Genomic DNA, 26,494 nt, shown 5'->3' on the forward strand with positions numbered 1-26,494 from the left:
GGAGGAAAAAAACAGTTTCCACGTGTATAAACAAATATTTTGAATGACAACTTCTAAGCTATTCAGGTTGCCTTTATTGTACAGCAAAATAGTTTTTTTTAATTGGGCTGATGTGAGATAAGATTAAGTCCTTAAAATTTATTGAATGCCAGGCTATTTGAGCCACCCATATACTTTTTAAAATATAAATACATCTCTGAGAAGTCCAATGTCAAGGCTGCAAGGAAAATGAGTCTCCCGTAGAAAAGTGACAGAGCAATAGTCATTAAAAAAAAAAATTGATCAACTTTGACCCAGTCTCCTCTACTTCTGAGAATTTGTCCTAAGAAAATCATTCAAGAGAAACTGTTCTGTGAAGATGCCAATGGCAACATTATTTAAATATACCCAGAGAAAGGGGCCACCTCCAAATCTAATGATTACATAATTAACACAAAGTGCACTATGTTGTCATCTATAAGTTATAAACATCACAGAGAAACAAAAAGGGTAAGTGAAAAAGAATTTCAGAATTTCTATGCTATAATTGCAACTATAGAACATGTGTACTTAACAAAGGTTAGAAAGAGAAGTTGCAAACATAAAAATGGTTGTTTTAAGCTCATGGAAATGTTAACAATGCCTGCTCTTTCTACCAAACCCTTTACTGCCATCTCACAAAATTTCCTTTGTGTTTAAATAAATTTAAGTGAGAGCATATCTTGAGAGAGAAATGGAAGAATGCCTTAAGACTAGAGTATTATTTTGAACAGCTGAATTAAAATGTTGGTAACCTAGGGGGGATGTAAAACGGTACAGCCACTATGAAAAAAATAGAATCGTTCCTCAAACAATAAATACAGAATTACCATACAATCTGATAATTCCACTTCCGAGTAGGTACCCAAAAAGATATCTGTATACTCACATTCACAGCACCATTGTTCACAATAGCTGGGAGGTAGAAGCAAACCAAATAGCCACTGATGGATGAATGTGTAAACAAAATGTGCTTTACATAGAATGGAATATTCCGTAGCCTTTAAAAGAAGGAAATTCTGACATATGGATGAACATGGAGGACATTATGCTAAGTGAAATAAACCAGTCACAAAAGGACAAATACTGTCTGATTTCACTAAGATGAGGTATCTAGAGCAGTCAAGTTCATACAGATAAAGTGGAATGGTAGTTGCCAGCAGCTGAGGGGAGGGAGGAATGAGGGGGTTACTGTTTAACAGATACAAAGTTTCAGTTTGGGAAGATGAAAAAGTTCTAGAAATGGATGGTGGCGACAGTTGTGCAACAATGTGAATGTACTTAATAACACTGAACTACGCACTTAAGACGGTTAAAATGATAAATTTTACGCTATGTATATGTTACCACCTTAAATTTTTTTTTTTTTTTTTGGTGGTACGTGGGCCTCTCACCGCTGTGGCCTCTCCCGTTGCGGAGCGCAGGCTCAGTGGCCACGGCTCACGGGCCAAGCCGCTCCACGGTATGTGGGATCTTCCCCGACCGGGGCACGAACCCGTGTCCCCTGCACCGGCAGGCGGACTCTCAACCACTGCGCCACCAGGGAAGCCCTTAAATTTTTTTTTTTTTTTATCAGTTTTATCTGAGGGTAGGATGGAGAGGACTAACTTTGAAAAAAAAGTTAGTAACAAAAATCATCTGTAAAAGTCATTTACATAGATGATCAACATACCTGACTAAACCTTCATTACCTGTTTTAGAACTGTGGTCTTCTTCAAACGATCACCTACAACCAGCTATCTCTGCTCTGGTTTTTTGCTTGTTCGATGCCTTCAGTAATCCTAAGTAGGTACTGAGGTCCTCATATTTAGTAATCACTGTTGAGAATGGGAGCTGGAGGGAGAAGAGAAAGAGCTCGAAAGCAAGCACGGAACTTTCCAGCACCCCACCAATGAGGCAGACTTCAAAGTCCAGATGAAGTCAGCCTAACTTATTAAGAGGCCACCTGTCAAGTTGTGACCTCATCGACCTGTCAAAAGCAAGATCCCAAAAGTAAGCAGAAATGGTTTCACCCTCCAAGTGATGTCAAAGTCCGTTCTTCGACATATATTTTCACTCACAGGGAACTCCCTCAAGCCCTTCTTTGAAAATGAATTCCAAAAGCTGAGTTTCCTCAGCAGAGGAGAGGACCAGAGAAGCAGCCTGGCACATGGTATAGGGAGGCTACTCTTCCCCTTTCCCATTGTTTCAAGAGTCATTTCAGGGCTTCCCTGGTGGCGCAGTGGTTGGGAGTCCACCTGCCAATGCAGCGGACACGGGTTCGTGCCCCGGTCCGGGAAGATCCCACATCCCACATGCTGCAGAGCGGCTGGGCCCGTGAGCCATGGCCGCTGAGCCTGCGTGTCCAGAGCCTGTGCTCCGCAACGGGAGAGGCCACAACAGTGAGAGGCCCGTGTACCGCAAAAAAAAAAAAAAAAAAAAAAAAAGAGTCATTTCAACGACTACAATTGTGATCATGACATTCCAGATAAACTTCAACATGAAAAGCTGTGGTCTCTTTTCTCTTTCCCTTTCTCCCTCCCTCTCCCTCTGGAGTCAGGTGGAGGTGTGGGGTGAAGGGCACTGCCCCTTTAAAATTGTTTAGAAAACATTCATTGAAAACCCACCTTGTAATTGCATCTGACATAGAGAGCCTGGTGTAAAAGTTAACTGCTAGATCCAAACATACCAAGTGCAGAACAACTTTACACAAATCCCTTCACTTATCCAGAAACCTGGACAACTTGGGTGTTTAACCTTACTGTCATCTGCAATAAAACAACTGACATGTGAATGATCCTATTTGTATAATCATGATGCCCAAAAGTGGTTTTCCCTTAGAAAATACTATGTAAAAACATGATTCTAACTTCCTCAGTACCAGCTAAATGGTGAAACAGTTTCATATATTTAGTCAGTGCATTTTCAAAAGGATGAAAAAACTTAAACAGGGTTAAACAAATATTTAGAAAAGCTGTGGGAGGAGGGTTTTGGCTGTAGAAACTAAGAACTAAAAGCCACTCTTCTGGTTTCTTTTTCTTCTGAAAGGTTCCATTCAGAAGCATATTACTTAAGTTGAACATGCATAACTGGTTTTCACAAACTCACTGTCGCTTAGATAACACAGTAGCTGAAATGAATTTAAGCTATATGAGCTTGGATTTCTAGAATTTATAACCTAACTTTTTTTCCCCCTTTGTATTAGCCTTATATTTTCTAAAATTTCAACATTAACATCAAGGCTGACTGGGTGAATGTTCTGAGAAACATTTCTCTAAATGAAATAAGTCCACAGAGAACGAAAGAATTTTTTTAAATAGGTTTTTTGTTTGTCTGCTTTTTAATAAATGCTAGGTTTAGAAGAAAGAAGCTCTGGAGTCTTGAGTTGTCCTTACGGACATTTGTTACCGCTCCAGGACAGACCCTGATTTGAAACATACCCTCCTCTGAGGTCACAAAATGTGTTTGTGGCAACATTTTGTGCACAAGAGGCAGTGGCCCTCCTGTCATCCTGGGATCAGCCTGACCTCGGCAGGCTCAACAGCAGCCATTCGGAACTCAGGACAGTATTCAGACTTTAGTAGTCCTAAAGATTCTTGCTTCTCAGTCCCTGGTCTGTAACTAGGGTGACCTAAATAAGGCCATTGCAATTAGAGCACAAACCAAGGCTATGGGTTGGTTCTCTCTGGAACAGCCCTTCCCACATAAAGTCATTCACACCAAGAAAAGTATTCTAGGGCTTCCCTGGTGGCGCAGTGGTTGAGAATCTGCCAGCCAATGCAGGGGACACGGGTTCGGGCCCTGGTCTGGGAAGATCCCACATGCCACATGCCACGGAGCAGCTAGGCCTGTGAGCCACAACTACTGAGCCTGAGCATCCAGAGCCTGTGCTCCACAACAAGAGAGGCCGCGATAGTGAGAGGTCTGCGCACCGTGATGAAGAGTGGTCCCCGCTTGCTGCAACTAGAGAAAGCCCTCACACAGAAACGAAGACCCAACACAGCCAAAAAATAAATAAATTAATTAATTTTAAAAAAAAAAGAGAGAGAGAGAGAGAAAGAAATCTAGGACACTAGTGGCTAGAGACAGAGCAGGAAAAAGAAAGAAAAGTATTCTAGTAGGAGATTCCAGAACTTCATGGAAACTTCAAAATGCAACAAAGCAAACAGGGAAAATACAAAATGCCTTAAAGGAAGACGGAATCCAAAAATCTCACTTCTTTCATGTGTCACTTACAATCTCCTCTTACGGTACAAGTGGCAACACTTACGGTCGCCCAGAGCTCAATATGAAATTGAAGGAGAGCAGAATACACCACCCCACAATATGCCTCTTCAGCATTAAGATTATTTTGAGTTGATTATTTTTGAGAAATAACAGACAGGAGAAGCTCTGAAAACAGAGTAGAAATTTACTCTTCTGTAAGGTAAATTTACACTTAAATCTCCATTTGTAAAGGTGTCTCCTTCTCTGTACCAGGAAGAAAAGGATGATTCCAAATCACAAGAAACTCTTTTATCAATGGCACTGGCTTAAAACTGCTAACAAATCTTATCCTTATTTACTGTGTCTTTCCTAGTAACCTCCCATAACTGGCTTCCTGAGAGCCCCCCTCCCATACACACACACCTTTCTTTTGCCTTTAGCTGAAGATGGTATTTAAGATGATGGCTTGAGCCATCTCGAGGAGTTAATCAGTTTTTCTGGATATTTCCTATGTATACATGAGGTATACATGTTAATAATTATTTCTGTTGTTTCTCTTGTTATCTGTCATTTACTACATGGGGTCTCAGCCAAGAACTCAGAAGAACAGAGAAAGAATTATTTTTCTTCCCCTACAACAGCATGGGAATTGTACCAAGGGAATTTAGTTTTCTTGAAAGATGAGCCAGTCTTCCAGAGGCATGTAAGTGACCCACCCTCAAAATGCTCTAAAATTCTATAGATTAACTATTTATCCTCTTTCTTGGTCTAAAAGCCATCAAAACAATTACTAATGAAATACCATATACTTCATAAAATATGACAGGAAATTAGTAATTTTCAGTAACAGGAAAGAACTTACATATTTTCCCCCCCAAAATGAGCGACTTCTCTTTTAAAAAACAATTTTTGCTATGGAGAAATTATTAGACACTGAAACATTTCAAGAAAAGATTCTGGGATGACTACTGGTGCTGGAAGTTAATTCCACGGCTGGATTATACACTGAAATAGCAACACTCAGCTCTAGGTCAGTCAAAGGGAACCCAAAGCAAAAAAGAGAAGCATTCCACTTCACTTAATTCATTTATCAATCCTTCCATTACTTTCTTTTAATTCAAACATTCATAGACGAAGAAAGGTTTCCATACTTAATTTTTTAACATAATATACAGAACCACAATACTATTTAAATTCCAAATTATGGGAGATCACATTCAAATACACTTGGATTTGATGAGTTGCTGTGACAATACAGAGAAATTTCACAGAAAAGGTATTTAGAATTTGTAAGATAGTGAAATATCTTTTTGCTATGTGGGCCAATGCATTAATAGTAACTTGATTAAAAAGGCTGTCTTTTGGACTTCAAATTATTATAAAAGAATATCAAGATTATATAGATATACTTTCTGAATTTCTCAAACTCATTTCATTTTGAAGGCTGAAGGCAAATGTTACACATTAGAACATTCATGAAACCATTTCTCCTTTGCACTTACCTGTAAAAATCAAAAACTAAACCACACTTTCCTAAAGACCTAGCTATTTCTAGAGTACATGAGTGTAATCAGAAAGACTACTAGAACTAAATTATCACTTTTATGTTAACAATTTTCACCACAACATCTTTCCTAAAAGGACAAAATAACTGGGGAATTTAGATTTCCCTTACTGAACTTAACAGAATAGAATCTCATACGTTCTGGCTTTAATAAACTTCAACTCTTTTTTCCAGTGGGAACTATCTACACAGCACAGTGCCACATACAATTAATTATTCCAGTGAGATGTACATTTATATTCACAATATGATCAACACAATAGCGCCATACAAAGTTTTTCTGCAGGTAAAAATGCTAAGAAAGGCCACAGTGGACAGTGCCAGACACTGTGAAAAACAGTAGCTTACAAGGTACCACTGAGGTTCAGAGGAGACCACAAGTTTCAGATTTTTTCAGCAATGGAAAAAGAAGAACATTTAGAGAAACATAAAAATATATAATTCACTGTCAATTATGCAATTTTTCATATACTGTTTCCTTAAACAGGCAAATTAGCATAACTTAAAGTTAGAGGAAATGTACAAGATCAGAATATGAAAGATTTTTCTTGTTTTCTCATCAAAGGAATGCACTAGGATTAGCACGAGGATCTTTCTGGTTCCTGTATCTGTAGGTCAGCCAAACACCCAGGATCTGGAACGGGAAAAAGAAAAGAAGAAAGAGAAAGTAACAGTTGTGTGTATTTATTCAGTTTATCAGCAAAATAATCTGGAACCTCTGACGCACTTTGTATTATTTGTTCAAAGAGGAAGAGATTTCTTTTTAAAATGTAGTATGGGGCTTCCCTGGTGGCCCAGTGGTTGAAAGTCCGCCTGCTGATGCAGGGGACGCGGGTTCGTGCCCTGGTCCAGGAAGATCCCACATGCCGTGGAGCGGCTGGGCCCGTGAGCCATGGCCGCTGAGCCTGCATGTCCAGAGCCTGTGCTCCACAATGGGAGAGGCCACAACAGTGAGAGGCCAGCGTACCGCAAAAAAAAAAAAAAAAAAAAAAAAATTTAGTATGTAACCCAAATTAGAGGTCCTAAGAAAAAGTAATAGGAACATTGTGGTAGGCTGAATAATGGCCTTCCAAGGTTGTCCACACCATTATCCCCAGAATCTGCAAACATGCAACCTTACGTGGTTACAGGGACATTGCAGACATGACTGAGTTAAAGCTCATGAGACAGGGAGATTATCTGGGTGGGCTCTGTGACGTAATCACAGGAGTCCTTAAAAGAGGGAAGCAGGAAGGACAAAAATCAGAGATACAGCCAAAAGGTGATGTCATGACAGAAGCACTGGGAAGCAGATTCAGAGAGAGAAGATGCAACACTGCTGGCTTTGAAGATGAAGAAAAGTCAAGCCAAAATCGAGCCAAGGGGTGCAGGCAGCCTCTAGAAGCTAGAAAAGGCAAGAAAACAGGTTTCCTCTAGAGCCTCCAGAATGAGTCTCCATTTTAAGCTTCTGACCTCCAGAAGTATAAGACAATAAATTTGTGTTGCTTTAAGCTACTACATTTGTGATTACTTGTTAGAGTGGCAATAGAAAAGTGATACAAGTTAGGTATTAAGACTGAATTGTCTTAATAGCTAAAATATCATAGATTTTGCTAATTCAGAAACAGAGTTTGGCAAAAATTAAGCAATAACAAAAATCCTACAATAAATACATTTTCCAACACAGATCATAAAAAATGTCATAATTCCTACCTCTTCAAGGGAGGGGGACGTATAATTTTAGAAAAGTAATAAGTAGTTATCATGCCATTTCTCACACCACTTTCACTAACGAGTTAACCAATATAACCTGCCATTTTTTTTTAATTGAGAAATGTGTTCATTCTGATTCTGCTACCTCACAGTTGATTTATTTAAAATAATCAAAAATTCTTAGACTGAATAAGATGCAAAATTTTAATGGAACAAAATGAATTTCAAATTATATTTCCCATTTCAGATCTGTGCCAACTTTTAATCTAAATTTTGTTCACTTGACTTCATAATTACTCATTAGCTCTTGAAACTACGTGTAAAGAGTTGTGGTAAATCTAAAATTTTCTCCATTTACCACAATACTAATTTCTGAGTTACTATAAAACTCATGACTGGCAATGTTTATTATAACATGTAAGGGCTGATGGAACTATGCTTTGTGTTGAATCAAGGAAACATAAGTCTAATTTAAGGAAGTGGAAAGTCTGGTTTGGTGTCTGTATGACGGGGGTTAGGGGAAAGGAATTTACTTAAACCTATGAAGAGTACTTTGTGACTGGCTCTATTCTTCACTTTTCACAAATTCATATAATTTGACCAAAAACCCTATATGACAGGAACTGTCATTATCCTCATTTTACCAGTGAGGGAACTGAGGCATCAAGAGGTTAAATAACTGGATAATAGCTACACAGGTCATGAGTGCCAGAACCAGGATTCAAATCTTGGATCCAAGCTCTTAATTACGTATGTTGTTTTATATGAGAATCTGATGTGTTACAGGCCATTCTCAAGCTAACAACATTCCACCTACTGTTTCAGCCATGCTTGTTATTACAGTACTGAAATACTTACACACCTGTTATGGAGCAGCTACTTCTCTGACACCTCTCAGCCTGCCTGAGCATCATTTCCCTGACCCTGCCTCAGAAATACCGGCACACAGGGAACTTCTGGTCAGAATTTTTGAGTTTGTTAAATATTTTTATAATCACCCCAGAATACATGCCGATGGTGTAAGTTACAGTTCTTAGGGGAAACAAAGCTATCGGGTAAATAAAATACTCATAATCTAGAGTCACGTTTTACCAGAATTCCTCCAATTAAGCTGTGATGAAATGAAACAACCTCTTCTTGTGCCCCATTGCTGGACCACTATCTCCTCACACCCAGAGAGAGCATGAAAAGGTCATGCCCAAAATGCAAAAAGATTAAAGTTAGATAATTACTGGATTTTTAGCTTACAAAGGTGCTCATGATTTAAAGATTTTCAAGGATAACTTTGACCCGATCATAAACTCTGCTGACTCTAGAACCTACACCCAGGATGCAAGAGATCACCAGAGTACAGTTCTATGAAATGTCTACACAGCGTGCAAAAAGCATGTCCTTTGTTATTTATATTTACTAAATATAGAAAGGCAGAAGGTAATATGACAAAATATTAATGATGATTTCTGAGGAGGTAATTTTAGTTAGTAGATACATTTACTCTTTCAGCTTCATAATTGTCTGTATTTTCTAAGTTTTCTACAAAGCACATGTACTAATTGTTATAACTTTTTGGGGGGATTCTAAATCAATGTTTCTTCGATGGTTTAAATTTATTTTCATGTATTACAAATAGTTCAAATGAAATCTTTCTATTTCATCTATGACAGGAAATCATCAGCTAGTTAGTCTCATCCCTTCAAACTCTGAGAATCGCTGATTCTGTGAAATATTGAATAAAATAAAAATTTAAAAAGTGAGAGAGCCTATAAAATAGTCATTATCCAAAAAATATCAGGTTGGATAAATTACTGTTAAAATCTCTAGCTAGTGGCTTCCCTGGTGGCGCAGTGACTGAGCGTCCGCCTGCTGATACAGGGGACACGGGTTCGTGCCCTGGTCCGGGAGGATCCCACATGCCGCGGAGCGGCTAGGCCCGTGAGCCACGGCCGCTGAGCCTGCGCGTCCGGAGCCTGTGCTCCAAAACGGGAAAGGCCACAACAGTGAGAGGCCCGCGTACCACACACACACACAAAAAAATCTCTAGCTAGGTTTCAAAAGGACATGGTGTATAAATTCAGAGCAGGACTCCATGAAAGAACACCTTAGAAATCTAAGACCCATGAGTTTATATTCTTCAATAATTAATATTTTAGAAGACAGCGGGGGCTGGGAGGGATGAATAGGCAGAGCAGAGAGAGCATTTTTAGGGTAGTGAACATACTCTGTATGATACCATAATGATGGAGATATTTGTCCAAACTCATAGACTGTACAACACCAAAAGTGAACCCTAATGTAGGTTATGGACTTTTTGTGTTATTATGTGCCAATGTAGTTTCATCAGCTGTGACAAATGCACCATCCGGTGAGTCATGGTGACAGCGGGGAGGCTATGCTTGTGTGGGTGCAGGGAGATACTGAAAATCTCTGGACCTTCCTCTCAATTTGGCTGTGAACCTAAAACTGCTCTAAAAATAAATAAATAACCTCCTTTTAAAATAATATATGCATAGCTGAAGGCAGTGTGATCTGATGAGAAGAAAATGGAGCTGCTCAAAAGAACTGAATTCTCAAAATAAATCCCAGATATAAAAAAGAAACCATGTGGCGAAATTCTGATCATTACTGACTCTGGCTAATGGAGTGTATGGAGATTGCTCATTCTGGTTTTTTCCCACCTATATTTTTAAATTTTTATGACAAATTTTTTTTACTTTTAAATCCATGTTTTATTTTAAAAGAAAGAAAGGAAAAATGCACAGGATTGTTTTCAAATGGTATATGAATTTTCTTGAATCAATGCCATGACCAACCCAGAAGTAAGATGGCTCCTTCCTGAGAAAAAGTGAAGTGAAAATATGCTTAGAGTAGGAAGGGATGTCAGTGAAAATTTCTTTTGAAAAGTGAATACTAATGAGAATTTCTGGGAGGAATTCCAGTGGTTAGGACTCCGCGCTTCCACTGCAGGGGGCCCAGGTTCAATCCCTGGTCGGGGAACTAAGATCCCGCAAATGTGGTGAGGCCAAAAAAAAAAAAAAGTGAACACTAAGCTTGGTCTTTATCTCCAGTTTGATAATAACAGCCAAGTATGGATTTTTCATTCTCAAAGGGAGAAAAAGAAATTGAATTAGAATATACAATATACACAAACATCTATGTATATATGTATATATAATATGCTGTCTTAATCATATATTTTATACATATATATGTAATGTACACATTATATACACAAATTCAATACATGTCACACACACACAATCAAAATAAGATCTAATGTGTAACGTGGTGACTACAGTTGATAAGTGTATTGTACAATTGTACTGTACAATACAATATTGTACAAAATACTGTATTGTACTGTACAATCTACTCTCTTGCTAAGAGAGTAGAACTTAAATATTTTCACCCAAAAAAAAGGTAAATATGTGAGGTGATGGATGTGTTAATTAACTTGATAGGGGGAATCCTTTCACAATGTATATGTATATCAAATCATCATGATATACACTTTAAATATCTTACAATTTTATTTGTCAATTATACCTCAATAAAACAAAAAATATATTTTTTTTGTATTTTTATATTTAATTATACAGAGAGAAATAAATTTCTAGGCCCAAGATGAAGCTGCTCTTATCTAGGGTGCCACATCAGCAAACCAAAACTTGGGTAACCTTTGTGTCCCTGTAAATGCTCCTCTTGACCGGAAGTGCAATATATTCAGTCAGCCAATCCTCAAAGGCCAAGCCAACTCTGGGCCTTCTCACCCCAAACAAGATTGACTATGTGGCCCCAGCCAATCAGATATTTTCTATTATTCCCTTCCTTATTCTTTATCCTATAAAAGCTCCTTGCCTTCGGCCTTATTTTGCAGTTCTCTGAAAGAAGACTGTCCATGAAGTGTTAAAATTTGTTTGTATCACCTAAACTGCTTTCTTTGATCATTTTTAACATATATAATCAAAATGAGAAAGGGCCTTCTAAACATAAAAATCAACTGGATAAACCATATACGCAAAAAGCAATAAACTGAACCACATAAAAAGTAAAACCTATAAATTTTATTTAAAAATCATGAAAAACTTAACTAAATGCAAAAGAAATTGAAAGCAGGACAAAGAAGCCAAGTAGAGTGAGTGATGAGAGGAGGAGGGAGCCAGGAAGGGAACGGAGGAAAAAAAAAGGTGAGTGGGCAACTTTCTGGGGTGCCTGGGTTTCTAAAAGCACCCAGTGAGCCCCAGCCTTGAGGTTTCTTTTCTAAACACCTTCTAGGCCCTGAGGCCCATCTCCTATTCTTTTACAAAATTCCCCTTTTTTGCATAGACTGAGTTACAGGCTATCCAAACGTCCTTGATCAGGACAGAAAGTAGGTGGGCAATTCACAAAAGATGTAATACCAGTGGTCCAAAAACACATGAATACATGAATATTTTCAAATTCACTAGTCACATTTCCAAAAGAGCAAACAGAACTGAAATACTATTTTTACCTATCAAATTGGCAAATATTTTGTAAGATAAAAATATCGAGAATTAGTGCTTGAACCAAAAGTTGGTAGAATCTCCCCCAAAAGGCAATTTGGCAATATTTATCAAACTCTTTTAAAATGCCCATATACTGAATGTGTCATATTTTACTTCCGGAGGTATACTCTAAAGAAAAACTAGGGAATATAGATTAAAAATATATATACAAGGAAGTTGACCATGAAATTACTTATTATAGGGACATACTGATGGGGAAATCAAATGTGCAAGAAATTAAATGACATGGTAAACTTCAAATATATAAAACACTTAAGATTTTTCTGATTTCCTTTTAAAGATAAATGCTCATTCTTATAATAGCCTACCATATACTTCCACAGTTATATGTACAATCTTACTTAATAGCATTATTCTACACATGCTGTTCTTTGTTTAAAACAGGTGTGACATGGGCAATTAACACAGCCATCACAGGGGTCCCATCAACTTTTTTTAAGGGGGTATAATATGGGGACTTGTACATCAATAATTTACTCATGTCTACAAAATGACAGCTAACACACATAGCACTTGCCATATGTCAGGCATTTTTCTAAATATTACAAGTTTTTACATATACTAACTCCTTTAAGCATCAAAACAACGCTATGAAATAGGGGCTTTCCATTATTATCCCTGTTTGCAAAGCTGAAGAAACAGCAGCACAGAAAGATTAAGGAACTTGCCCAAGGTCACACAGTTAATAAAGCAGGAGAACTAGGTTTCCAACCCAGACAGTGCATTTTTTAACTATTTGCTCTTGTCTAATAAACTCTAATTTCACCAGCTCATTATTGACAAACATGAGCTGGCCCAAAGGTTTGCTGTTATAAACAATAAACATTCTTGTGTATTCATTTTACATAGTTATACAATTATCTCCATGAAATAAAGCACTGCAGGTAGAATTGATGAGTTAAAGAAAAAAGTTTTAATTTAAATACATATTGCCAATTCAGATGCATCAAAAATGTCCAGAGTTATTGAGTGTTTAATAAAGACAATGAGGAATTAGCATTCCTCAAAAATTATCAAAATAATATGTGTGTGGTTTTGCTTAGACATTTATATAAATGTATTAATATAATAAATATATTAATATAACATAAATATATGTTATATAGGTAAGAAATTAATAACAATGATTACCTACAGGTTTTAGAAGGCTAGGAACAAAGGGGAGTGGGGATAGGGTTGGAAGGCAACTTTTCAAAGCATACCTATATATAAATGTGTGTATATTACACATTACTATATATATTAATATACATATTAAACAATGTGAATGTCTTACCTATTCCAAAATTATATCTAAAATTATAATTTATCATACAACTCTAGAAATAGAAGAGACCCAAGAGATAACCCAGTCTAATATCTTCATTTAATTTTACATAATTTAATGATCAAGCACTTCACCCTGTATAAACTTAGTGCTAGATCTGTGAGGTCTGATTTCAAGCCACAGCTCCTCCTATTACAGTACTAGCTCCCAGTGAAAACATCCATTGATATATTCCAAAAGTTAAGTGCCATGCTAAGGTAAAATGCCATGCCCTCTTGCCCTATAAAATAGGAATCTCTATGACAAAGAACAGAAGATATTGAGTTATTTGTACATACCTCTGTAAAACTGAAGAAGAGGCCAATGCCGCCAACAAATCTCAAAACTTCTCCTGCATATTTTCCTATTATTGGAGCACAGGGTGAGCACTGGTGGCTGCTCTTCGCACAGCTCTGTATCAATTTTCAAAAAAGAACTTTTATTTCAAAGTACATTTATAATGAGCAGATTAAAAAAAAACACCCACATAAAAATTACTGTCTGGAATATCATATCCAACTTGGAGCCATGGTTCTTTAGTAGTGTCCAAAATCGTAAGATGGCTCTGAAGATTCCCACCCCCAGGGTACCTGCCCTGAATAACCACCCCTTGAGAGTGGATGGGATTTGTGAATATGATAGATTGTCACTCCCATGTTTATGTTGCATTACATAAGACACTGTCTTAATAAAATGAAGAGATTTTCACACTGACTTTGATGCCACGTTGTGAGATGGCTGTATAGTTAAGATCTGACCAGCATCTAGGAACTTAGAGACACCAGAAAGAAAATGGGACTTCGGTCCTACAACTACCAGAAGCTGAATTCGACCAACAATAGCTTGGTAGAAGACCCCAAACCTGAGATGAGATTGTAGCCCTGGCCAATACCTTGACTTCATTCTGGTGAGATCCTGATGAGCAGTGGACCTAGCTAAGCTATACGCAGGCTCCTGACTTAGGGAAACTAAGACAATGAACAGGTGTTGTTTTAACCACTAAAATTGTGATAATGTATTATATAGCAATAGAAAACTAATAACCCACAAAAGAGGACACAACGAGGGGATGTCCAGCTCAGGGCTCAGCGAGGGGGTAATAGGAGTTTCCCCAAAATATAAACACATGTAAACTTCCCAAGAGAGCCAAGCTCCAAGCTCCAAGTCCATCCCCATACGGGATTGGGTTGGACTTGGGAGGTCAGTGGTCTGGCCTGGGGCAACAGGATGGCTCTAATTAATCTATCGCTAGCTCAGCTCCCAGAGAGAAAGGGCATGAAGTTGTGATGGGGAAGAAGGGAGAGAGGAAAGAGGGTGGCTCCTTGTGTCCTCCACTCTGGGGATGTTTAGCTGGTTGAGAAGCCCAATTTAGTACAGACCACTCCCCTCCTACCACCCTGATAGGTTTCCAAACCAAGATATTTACTTGCTGGTCTGCTGTTATTTCTCTTTCACAACTTGCTCTAGGAGGATTTGACTGGGAAGGAATTAGGGGCAAAGAACCAAAAGCATCCGTGCCTGGCTGGGCCCTGGAATATTCAGTATCTTCAGGATGGATATTTGAGAACAGACAATTGATACAATAGTATACACGGAATGTAATGCTGGTATATAAGAAACACTTTAAAAGTACAATTCAGCATCAGAAAGTCCACTTCTTCCATGTTAACCATTATTCATCTGTATGCAATACATCTCCAAAAAACATTTTATACTTTGTACTTACAGCCAGACAGGTGTCATTTGGGTTAAAACTTCGGAACCCACAGCAGTTTAAATTTCTCTGAATGTCATTTCGAGCACTTGCTGTATTGTTCCAACCAACTTCCAAAAGCTGACCCTAGAAAACGCATTTAAACATACATTAAAATGTGTCATCCCTGGGACTTCCCTGGAGGTCCAGTGGTTAAGACTTTGCCTTCCAAGGCAGAGGGTGCAGGTTCAATCCCTGGTCGGGGAGCTAAGATCCCACATGCCTCGTGGCCAAAAAAACAAAACATAAAACAGAAGCAATATTTTAACAAATTCAATAAAGACTTTAAAAATGGTCCACATCAAAAAAAATCTTTTAAAAAAAAAAGTGTCATCCCTGCATAAAATGTATAAAGCTGGAGCCTGCAACTCTTAAAACTGAGTGCATCTAATATAATACTCTTTATAAGAGCATAAAACTTTTCAAAGGGTTACACTTCAACCTGTAACAAAAAGAAGGCATGATTTCTATCCCAAAAATAAAAAGTCTTCACGTTCACATGTGATTTAAAAGAAGCACTTAGATCAAAGGCCTAGTTTTCAGAGTGTAGCAAGACAAATTTTCCATTGCCCCAAAAGAGAGACCCATATTCTTCAAACAAATTAGAGTTTGAAGAGAATAATTGCCAGAATGAAACCACAAACATTCCGGAGCAAATGTTTCATTGCATAATCATAGGGAAAGACTGGGTGAATATCCATTAGCAGGAGCACTTTTTACCCAGTGAGGGCAAAATCCTACTTCAAGGATGCAGAAAATAGCAACACGTGGTGTTTTAGGGCTCTAAGCAGCCCCACTAAAGCCATGAGGAACAAAAGACTTCAGCTATGTAGAGTGAAATGGCATTCTGAACAAGAAGAAATTATTTTATATTCCAATCATTCCTCCCCCTTTCTTCCTACATGTACTATGTGGTATAATAAAGTAGAAAGAAAAAAATCTTTGCTTACCTGTTGCTCCTGGTTCAGGGCTAAGCAAGCACATGATACAGAAAACTGGACAATAAATACAAGTAAGAGAATAATCATGTACTGAGAATCAAAGTTAAGGATATTTCTGGAAATTCTTAAAATAACATAAAACAGAGTTACTGACAACTTCACAACTCCCTAGAAGGAAGTCACCCAGAAAACAGAACAAATGGCACTTAGAGAAAGTGCAAGAAGAATACATGTAATTTTTATTTTGATAATACACTGTAGATATAATTATATAGAAAAATACTAACAACAATAATTATTTAAATGCTGATCTATTATAGAGAAAAGACTTGAGGTTGCCAAGGGGGAGGGGAGTGGGGAGGGATGGATTGGGAGTTTGGGATTAGCAGATGCAAACCGTTATACAAAGGATGGATAAACAACAAGGTCCTACTGTATAGCACAGGGAACTATATTCAATATCCTGTGATAAACCATAATGGAAAAGAATATGAAAAGAATATATATGTATAACTGAGTCACTTTGCTATACTGTAGAAATTAAACACAACATTGTAAATCAACTATACTTCAATAAACTATTAAAAATAAATAAAAGCTGATCTATTATAATTTCATTTAGATTAAAATAAAAATTCTTACATAGATAAAAGAGGAAATAAGTAGAGATAAATGTATGTAAGCTTTCTTAATATCAACTCTTAAAAAAAATCATTGTGAAATTCTCAACCAAATATTAATGACTTGGAAAGAACATAGAAGTCACTGAATCAGTTCAATGTAACTCTGAATTTGCAACACATAAATAGGATGATACTGAACTTGCAGAATACATTCGTCATGATGTGAAAAGGAGAGAGAATGTGTAAACATACAATAACTTAACCCTAAGAAATATTCCTAATGTTGGTTGGACAAATACACATAGTGCTTGCCAGGAGTTGCTCTCTGGCAATTAATTTCCTAATGGTTATTTTAAACTAGTTGTAGTTATCACAGGAGTAATCAGTAAGATAAGAGCAAACCCAAGTGGGGTATAAATCCCACCTGTAAAAAAGGATACAAAAAAAAGCAACACCTGATGGTGCTTCACGGCTCCGATCAGCCCCACTAATGCAATCAGGAACAAGAAGATGCCCACTGCGATGACCACACCGACCACCCGGAGACTGGAAATCAGCCCGAAGCCGATGCCCCATGCTGCAATTCCAATTAGCAGGAGACTAACCAACTGCAAAAACAACAACAAAGGGCAGTGATGGGGTGAGGGAGGGGGAGGGAGAAGAAAGAGGGGAAAAGCGTCAATTTATGTGTTAATATCAAGAACATTTTTCAGGCACCTACTTAGTATCTTACAAATGATTGCTAACACTCAATACTAGAATACACACATGATCTCACAGATAGTATTGTCTTAACAAGTTATATTAATCCTTGGCCATGTTTTTAAAACACAAACAATAATCTATAAAATTATTATGGAGCCTCAGAGGCCATCTGGCTTACTAAACCTAAACGATTTCTACTTAAGCTTTTGAAATAATAGCGTATGTAAAACTTTTAGACACCAACACATCTCAGTCCGACATACAGGTTTCTTCACGTGGAAATCACATATCTTTCCTTCAAAGGCCCGGACTGGGGCTTCCCTGGTGGCTCAGTGATTGAGAGTCCGCCTGCCAATGCAGGGGACACGGGTTTGTGCCCCGGACAGGGAGGATCCCACATGCCGCGGAGCGGCTGGGCCCGTGAGCCATGGCTGCTGAGCCTGCGCGTCCGGAGACTGTGCTCCACAATGGGAGAGGCCGCAGCAGTGAGAGGCCTGCGTACCGCTTAAAAAAAAAAAAAAAGCCCCGGACTGTAACCTTCTCTGTGCTGCCATCCTAGTCCCCAGCAAACTAAATTCATCTCTCCACTCTCTGAGCAATCCCTGTTCTTCAAATATGGTTCCACTGTTCCCTTCAACACATTAACATTCTGTTTGCAAGCCTGTCTCTCCTAGGAGTCTCGGAGCAACTTAGAGACCCCATCTTTTCACTTCTCTTTATCCCCAGAACCTATCACCTATCCCCAGAACCTCGCCTTTGGAACAGTCAAAATATCTCACAGTATTGTTGATGAAATGAATTGCTTTAGATATCATTGGCTATTCTGTGAGAATTCAAACATAGAGAGAGACTATTAAAACTTTTAGGATGAAAAGAGTACAAGAGGTTTTAGGTACTCAGAGTAAAAATGGCATTCTGAGCAAGAAGAAATTATTTTACATCCCAATCATTTAATTTATGTTCTTTTCAAACAAAATCAAGTGTAAGAGGTAAAACACATGCTTCAATCAGTCATTACCTGTAAAACTAAAAGTTACAGTTACTTCTATTTTTTTAATTTTTTTTTATTAGTTTCTGCTTTATAACAAAGTGAATCAGTCATACATATACATCTGTTCCCACATCCCTTCCCTCATGCATCTCCCTCCCTCCCACCCTCCCCATCCCACCCCTCCAGGCGGTCACAAAGCACCGAGCTGATCTCCCTGTGCTCTGCGGCTGTTTCCCACTATCTATCTACCTTACGTTTGGTAGTGTATATATGTCCATGCCTCTCTTTCGCTTTGTCACAGCTTACCCTTCCCCCTCCCCATATCCTCAAGTCCATTCTCAAGTAGGTCTGTGTCTTTATTCCCGTTTTACCCCTAGGTTCTTCATGACATTTTTTTTTAAATTCCATATATATGTGTTAGCATACGGTATTTGTCTTTCTCTTTCTGACTTACTTCACTCTGTATGACAGACTCTAGGTCCATCCACCTCATTACAAATAGCTCAGTTTCGTTTCTTTTTATGGCTGAGTAATATTCCATTGTATACATGTGCCACATCTTCTTTATCCATTCATCCGATGATGGACACTTAGGTTGTTTCCAGCTCCGGGCTATTGTGAATAGAGCTGCAATGAACATTTTGGTACATGTCTCTTTTGGAATTATGGTTTTCTCAGGGTATATGCCTAGTAGTGGGATTGCTGGGTCATATGGTTGTTCTATTTTTAGTTTTTTAAGGAACCTCCATACTGTTCTCCATAGTGGCTGTACCAATTCACATTCCCACCAGCAGTGCAAGAGTGTTCCCTTTTCTCCACACCCTCTCCAGCATTTATTGTTTCTAGATTTCTTGATGATGGCCATTCTGACTGGTGTGAGATGATATCTCATTGTAGTTTTGATTTGCATTTCTCTAATGATTAATGATGTTGAGCATTCTTTCATGTGTTTGTTGGCAGTCTGTATATCTTCTTTGGAGAAATGCCTATTTAAGTCTTCTGCCCATTTTTGGATTGGGTTGTTTGTTTTTTTGCTATTGAGCTGCATGAGCTGCTTATAAATTTTGGAGATTAATCCTTTGTCAGTTGCTTCATTTGCAAATATTTTCTCCCATTCTGAGGGTTGTCTTTTGGTCTTGTTTATGGTTTCCTTTGCTGTGCAAAAGCTTTGAAGTTTCATTAGGTCCCATTTGTTTATCTTTGTTTTTATTTCCATTTCTCTAGGAGGTGGGTCCAAAAGGATCTTGCTGTGATTTATGTCATAGAGTGTTCTACCTATGTTTTCCTCTAAGAGTTTGATAGTTTCTGGCCTTACATTTAAGTCTTTAATCCATTTTGAGCTTATTTTTGTGTATGGTGTTAGGGAATGATCTAATCTCAAACTTTTACATGTCCCTGTCCAGTTTTCCCAGCACCACTTATTGAAGAGGCTGTCCTTTCTCCACTGTACGTTCCTGCCTCCTTTATCAAAGATAAGTTGGCCATATGTGCGTGGGTTTATCTCTGGGCTTTCTATCCTGATCCACTGATCTATCTTTCTGTTTTTATGCCAGTACCACACTGTCTTGATTACTGTAGCTTTGTAGTATAGTCTGAAGTCAGGGAGCCTGATTCCTCCAGCTCCGTTTTTCGTTCTCAAGATTGCTTTGGCTATTCGGGGTCTTTTGTTTTTCCAAACAAATTTTGAAATTTTTTGTTCTAGTTCTGTGATAAATGCCAGTGGTAGTTTGATAGGGATTGCATTGAATCTGTAGATTGCTTTGGGTAGTAGAGTCATTTTCACAATATTGATTCTTCCAATCCAGGAGCATGGTATATCTCTCCATCTATTTGTATCATCTTTAATTTCTTTCATCAGTGTCTTATAATTTTCTGCATACAGGTCTTTTGTCTCCTTAGGTAGGTTTATTCCTAGATATTTTATTCTTTTTGTTGCAGTGGTAAATGGGAGTGTTTTCTTGATTTCATTTTCAGATTTTTCATCATTAGTGTACAGGAATGCCAGAGATTTCTGTACATTAATTTTGTATCCTGCTACTTTACCAAATTCATTGATTAGCTCTAGTAGTTTTTCGGTAGCATCTTTAGGATTCTCTATGTATAGTATCATGTCATCTGCAAACAGTGACAGCTTTACTTCTTCTTTTCCAATTTGGATTCCTTTTATTTCTTTTTCTTCTCTGATTGCTGTGGCTAAAACCTCCAAAACTATGTTGAATAAGAGTGGTGAGAGTGGGCAGCCTTGTCTTGTTCCTGATCTTAGTGGAAATGGTTTCAGTTTTTCACCATTGAGGACAATGTTGGCTGTGGGTTTGTCATATATGGCCTTTATTATGTTGAGGAAAGTTCCCTCTATGCCTACTTTCTGCAGGGTTTTTATCATAAATGGGTGTTGAATTTTGTCGAAAGCTTTCTCTGCATCTATTGAGATGATCATATGGTTTTTCTCCTTCAACTTGTTAATATGGTGTATGACATTGATTGATTTGCGTATATTGAAGAATCCTTGCATTCCTGGAATAAACCCCACTTGATCATGGTGTATGATCCTTTTAATGTGCTGTTGGATTCTGTTTGCTAGTATTTTGTTGAGGATTTTTGCATCTATGTTCATCAGTGATATTGGCCTGTAGTTTTCTTTCTTTGTGACATCCTTGCCTGGTTTTGGTATCAAGGTGATGGTGGCCTCGTAGAATGAGTTTGGGAGTGTTCCTTCCTCTGATATTGTTTGGAAGAGTTTGAGAAGGATGGGTGTTAGCTCTTCTCTAAATGTTTGATAGAATTCGCCTGTGAAGCCATCTGGTCCTGGGCTTTTGTTTGATGGAAGATTTTTAATCACAGTTTCAATTTCAGTGCTTGTGATTGGTCTATTCATATTTTCTATTTCTTCCTGAGTCAGTCTTGGCAGGTTGTGCATTTCTAAGAATTTGTCCATCACTTCCAGGTTGTCCATTTTATGGGCATAGAGTTGCTTATAGTAATCTCTCATGATCTTTTGTATTTCTGCAGTGTCAGTTGTTACTTCTCCTTTTTCATTTCTAATTCTATTGATTTGAGTCTTCTCCCTTCTTTTCTTGATGAGTCTGGCTAATGGTTTATCAATTTTGTTTATCTTCTCAAAGAACCAGCTTTTAGTTTGGTTGATCTTTGCTATCATTTCCTTCATTTCTTTTTCATTTATTTCTGATCTGATTTTTATGATTTCTTTCCTTCTGCTAACTTTGGGATGTTTTTGTTCTTCTTTCTCTAATTGCTTTAGGTGCAAGGTTAGGTTGTTTATTCGAGATGTTTCCTGTTTCTTAAGGTGGGATTGTATTGCTATAAACTTCCCTCTTAGAACTGCTTTTGCTGCATCCCATAGGTTTTGGGTCGTCGTGTCTCCATTGTCATTTGTTTCTAGGTATTTTTTAATTTCCTCTTTGATTTCTTCAGTGATCACTTCGTTATTAAGTAGTGTATCGTTTAGCCTCCATGTGTTTGTATTTTTTACAGCTCTTTTCCTGTAATTGATATCTAGTCTCATAGCATTGTGGTCAGAAAAGATACTTGATACAATTTCAATTTTCTTAAATTTACCAAGGCTTGATTTGTGACCCAAGATATGATCTATGCTGGAGAATGTTCCATGAGCACTTGAGAAAAATGTGTATTCTGTTGTTTTTGGATGGAATGTCCTATAAATATCAATTAAGTCCATCTTGTTTAATGTATCATTTAAAGCTTGTGTTTCCTTATTTATTTTCATTTAGGATGATCTGTCCCTTGGTGAAAGTGGGGTGTTAAAGTCCCCTACTATGAATGTGTTACTGTCGATTTCTCCTTTTATGGCTGTTAGTATTTGCCTTATGTATTGAGGTGCTCCTATGTTGGGTGCATAAATATTTACAATTGTTATATCTTCTTCTTGGATCGATCCCTTGATCATTATGTAGTGTCCTTCTTTGTCTCTTCTAGTAGTCTTTATTTTAAAGTCTATTTTGTCTGATATGAGAATTGCTACTCCAGCTTTCTTTTGGTTTCCATTTGCATGGAATATCTTTTTCCATCCCCTTACTTTCAGTCTGTATGTGTCTCTAGGTCTGAAGTGGGTCTCTTGTAGACAGCATATATATGGGTCTTGTTTTTGTATCCATTCAGCCAATCTGTGTCTTTTGGTGGGAGCATTTAGTCCATTTACATTTAAGGTAATTATTGATATGTATGTTCCTATTCCCATTTTCTTAATTGTTTTGGGTTCGTTATTGTAGGTCTTTTCCTTCTGTTGTGTTTCTTGCCTAGAGAAGTTCCTTGAGCATTTGTTGTAAAGCTGGTTTGGTGGTGCTGAACTCTCTCAGTTTTTGCTTGTCTGTAAACGTTTTAATTTCTCCATCAAATCTGAATGAGATCCTTGCTGGGTAGAGTAATCTTGGTTGCAGGTTTTTCTCTTTCATCACTTTAATTATGTCCTGCCACTCCCTTCTGGCTTGTAGAGTTTCTGCTGAGAGATCAGCTGTTATCCTGATGGGGATTCCCTTGTGTGTTATTTGTTGTTTTTGCCTTGCTGCTTTTAATATGATTTCTTTGTGTTTAATTTTTGACAGTTTGATTAATATGTGTCTTGGCGTATTTCTCCTTGGATTTATTCTGTATGGGACTCTCTGTGCCTCCTGGACTTGATTAACTATTTCCTTTCCCATATTAGGGAAGTTTTCAACTATAATCTCTTCAAATATTTTCTCAGTCCCTTTCTCTCTTCTTCTTCTGGAACCCCTATAATTCGAATGTTGGTGCGTTTAATGTTGTCCCAGAGGTCTCTGAGACTGTCCTCTGTTCTTTTCATTCTTTTTTCTTTATTTTGCTCTGCATCAGTTATTTCCACTATTTTATCTTCCACCTCACTTATCCGTTCTTCTGCCTCAGTTATTCTGCTATTGATCCCATCTAGAGTATTTTTCATTTCATTTATTGTGTTTTTAATCAATGCTTGATTCATCTTTAGTTCTTCTCGGTCCTTGTTAACTGTTTCTTGCATTTTGTCTATTCTATTTCCAAGATTTGGGATCTGGGAAATAGAATCTTGGATCATCTTTACCATCATTATTCTGAATTCTTTTTCAGGTAGACTGCCTATTACCTCTTCATTTGTTAGGTCTGGTGGGTTTTTATCTTGCTCCTTCTCCTGCTGTGTGTTTTTCTGTCTTCTCATTTTGCTTATGTTACTGTGTTTGGGGTCTCCTTTTTGCAGGCTGCAGGTTCGTAGTTCCCATTGTTTTTGGTGTCTGTCCCCAGTGGCTAAGGTTGGTTTAGTGGGTTGTGTAGGCTTCCTGGTGGAGGGGACTAGTGCCTGTGTTCTGGTGGGTGAGGCTGGATCTTGTCTTTCTGGTGGGCAGGTCCACGTCTGGTGGTGTGTTTTGGGGTGTCTGCGGACTTTTTATGATTTTAGGCCACCTCTCTGCTAATGGGTGGCGTTGTGTTCCTGTCTTGCTAGTTGTTTGGCTTAGGGTGTCCAGCACTGTAGCTTGCTGGTCGTTGAGTGAAGCTGGGTGCTGGTGTTGAGATGGAGATCTCTGGAAGATTTTCGCCGTTTGATATTATGTGGAGCTGGGAGGTCTCTTGTGGACCAGTGTCCTGAAGTTGGCTCTCCCACCTCAGAGGCACAGCACTGACTCCTGGCTCCTCAATTTGGGATGATGTGTTGTCTATTCATGTATTCCACAGATGCAGGGTACATCAAGTTGATTGTGGAGCTTTAATCCGCTGCTTCTGAGGCTGCTGGGAGAGGTTTCCCTTTCTCTTCTTTGTTCTCACAGCTCCTGGGTCTCAGCTTTGGATTTAGCCCCGCCTCTGCGTGTAGGTCGCCGAAGGGCGTCTGTTCTTCGCTCAGACAGGACAGGGTTAAAGGAGCAGCCTCTTCGGGGACTCTGGCTCACTCAGGCCGGGCGGGAGGGAGGGGCACGGAGTGCGGGGCGAGCCTGCAGCGGCAGAGGTCGGCGTGACATTGCACCAGCCCGAGGCGCGCCGTGCGTTCTCCCAGGGAAGCCGCCCCTGGATCCCGGGACCCCGGCAGTGGCGGGCTGCACAGGCTCCCGGAAGGGCGGTGTGGACAGTGACCTGCGCTCGCACACAGGCTTCTTGGCGGCGGCAGCAGCAGCCCCAGCGTCCCACGCCCGTCACTGGGCTCCGCGCTTTCAGTCGTGACTCGTGCCCGTCTGTGAAGCCCCTTTAAGCAGTGCTCTTAATCCCCTCTCCTCGCGCACCAGGAAACCAAGAGGGAAGAAAAAGTCTCTTGCCTCTTCGGCAGCTCCAGAGTTTTCCCGGACTCCCTGCCGGCTAGCTGTGGCACATTAGCCCCCTTCAGGCTGAGTTCTCGCCGCCAGCCCCAGTCCTCTCCCTGCGCTCTGACCGAAGCCCAAGCCTCAGCTTCCAGCGCCGCCCGCCCTGTAGGGCGAGCAGACAAGCCTCTCGGGCTGGTGAGTGCCGCTCGGCACCGATCCTCTGTGCGGGAATCTCTCCACTTTGCCCTACCCAGGTATGTGGGGAGTTTCTTGCCTTTTGGGAGGTCTGGGGTCTTCTGCCAGCATTCAGTAGGTGTTCTGTAGGAGTTGTTCCACGTGTAGCTGTATTTCTGGTGTATCCGTGGGGAGGAAGGTCCAGTTACTTCTTTAAAATAACACTTAAATAGCATGCCAAATAAAGATTATAATCAACTGATAGAAGATACAGCTTAAATAGGTATGGGGGTGGTGGCCGGGGTGGAGGGTGGAACAGGAAAGAGACAGTATCTTCAAGTCAATCGAGAGTCAGCCATTTCCTGGAGCAAGTTGACAGCTTAATACCTTGTTGGGAGGAATCAAAGTATGTAAAATAAACTTTCTAGCACCACTTCAAGGCCTAATAAACTTTGTTTTGAGATACAAAATAAATCATCACTCACTCAAATGGTTCTTTACTCAAATGTGTAATTTTTTATAAGTGTAGTCATTGTTTATCAGACACAATTTTTAAATGCCTTGGTATGTAAAACTTCTTATATGTATAGACGTACAAGTAAAATGGCTAAATATTGACAAATACAGCAGCTATTTGTATTTTTATCCATTTATCATAAAGTAGCAAAACTTGAGAATGAAAGCAACTATCTGTAGTGCGATAGGAACAAGTTATGGAGTTATATGGACTTGATGTTCTCCATTGAATTAGTACACAGAGGAAGTTTTTCTTTTTAGAGGGAGAAGAAGAGGAAAAACTTCTCACAAATACTGCTACCCAGAAATTAGTCCTCCTCATTTTCTCAACTGCTTCTTCTCAGCAGACCCATTTGCTTCTGTCTGATTTTTATCAACTCAGTCTTCTCACAACTTCAAACAATCTTGGATTGAGAAAAAGTCCTTGGGCCCATCACAAATGAGCTTATTTCTGACTTTGTTATACCCGAATATAACACATTTCCTTTCACGAGGTGTAAAAGGCAGAAGCCTGAAGGAGGTGTCAAGGAAGGCGAGGAAGATAGTGCTGGAGGGGCCTCACCTCAGTGAGGGGAGAGACCGATGCTTAGCATACTCAACAAACACTGAAGATGGTCCACAGCCTCAACACATCAGAGGAACTTGCTGTATCGGTCAGGGTTCTCCAGAGAAACAGAACCAGTAGGATATATATTGAGAGACAGTGAGAGAGACAGAGGAGATTTGTTTTTGTTTTCGGTGTTTTTTTTTGGTTTTTTTTTTTTTTTGGTTTTTTTGTGATACGCGGGCCTCTCACTGTTGTCGCCTCCCCCGTTGCGGAGCACAAGCTCCGGACGCGCAGGCTCAGCAGCCATGGCTCACGGGCCCAGCCGCTCCGCGGCATGTGGGATCTTCCCGGACCAGGGCACGAACCCGCGTCCCCTGCATCGGCAGGCGGACTCTCAACCACTGCACCAGCAGGGAAGCCCGAGAGAGGAGATTTATTTGAAGGAACTGGCTGATGTAATTGTGGGGTCCACCAAGTCCAGAATGTGTAGGACGGATGACAGGTTGGAAATTCTGACACGATTTCAGTGATGCAGTCTTGAGGCAGAATTCCTTCTCCTTTAGGAAACGTAGTCTTTGTCCATAATGCTTTCATATTTCATATCATACATGAGGCCCGTAATTACTTAAACTCAACTGAGTGTAAATGTTAATCACAACTAAAAAATACCTTCAGAGCAAC

General features: G+C 39.1%; 1 protein-coding gene and 1 long non-coding RNA gene across 2 annotated transcripts in view; both read right to left on the reverse strand.

The window, feature by feature from the left end:
• LOC309810847 overlaps positions 1 to 2,250 on the reverse strand; it is a 439,519-nt gene extending 437,269 nt beyond the window's left edge. The window contains exon 1 of the long non-coding RNA XR_014295063.1: positions 908 to 2,250. This is a non-coding gene — a long non-coding RNA (uncharacterized lncRNA). The remainder of the gene's footprint in view (positions 1 to 907) is intronic.
• Positions 2,251 to 5,285: 3,035 nt separating this feature from the next.
• Positions 5,286 to 26,494, reverse strand: part of TSPAN13 (tetraspanin 13) — a 40,974-nt gene continuing 19,765 nt past the window's right edge. Inside the window, exons 2-6 of the mRNA XM_082631655.1 lie at positions 17,067 to 17,234; positions 16,013 to 16,093; positions 15,036 to 15,149; positions 13,609 to 13,722; positions 5,286 to 6,401 (exon numbers count right to left, since the gene is read on the reverse strand). Of these exons, the coding sequence (XP_082487781.1) occupies positions 6,327 to 6,401; positions 13,609 to 13,722; positions 15,036 to 15,149; positions 16,013 to 16,093; positions 17,067 to 17,234 (552 nt within the window). The 3' untranslated portion in view covers positions 5,286 to 6,326. The remainder of the gene's footprint in view (positions 6,402 to 13,608; positions 13,723 to 15,035; positions 15,150 to 16,012; positions 16,094 to 17,066; positions 17,235 to 26,494) is intronic.

This window comes from Mesoplodon mirus (assembly GCF_964341445.2).
Source record: "Mesoplodon mirus genome assembly, chromosome: 9".
NCBI classification, from domain to species: Eukaryota; Metazoa; Chordata; class Mammalia; order Artiodactyla; family Ziphiidae; genus Mesoplodon; species Mesoplodon mirus.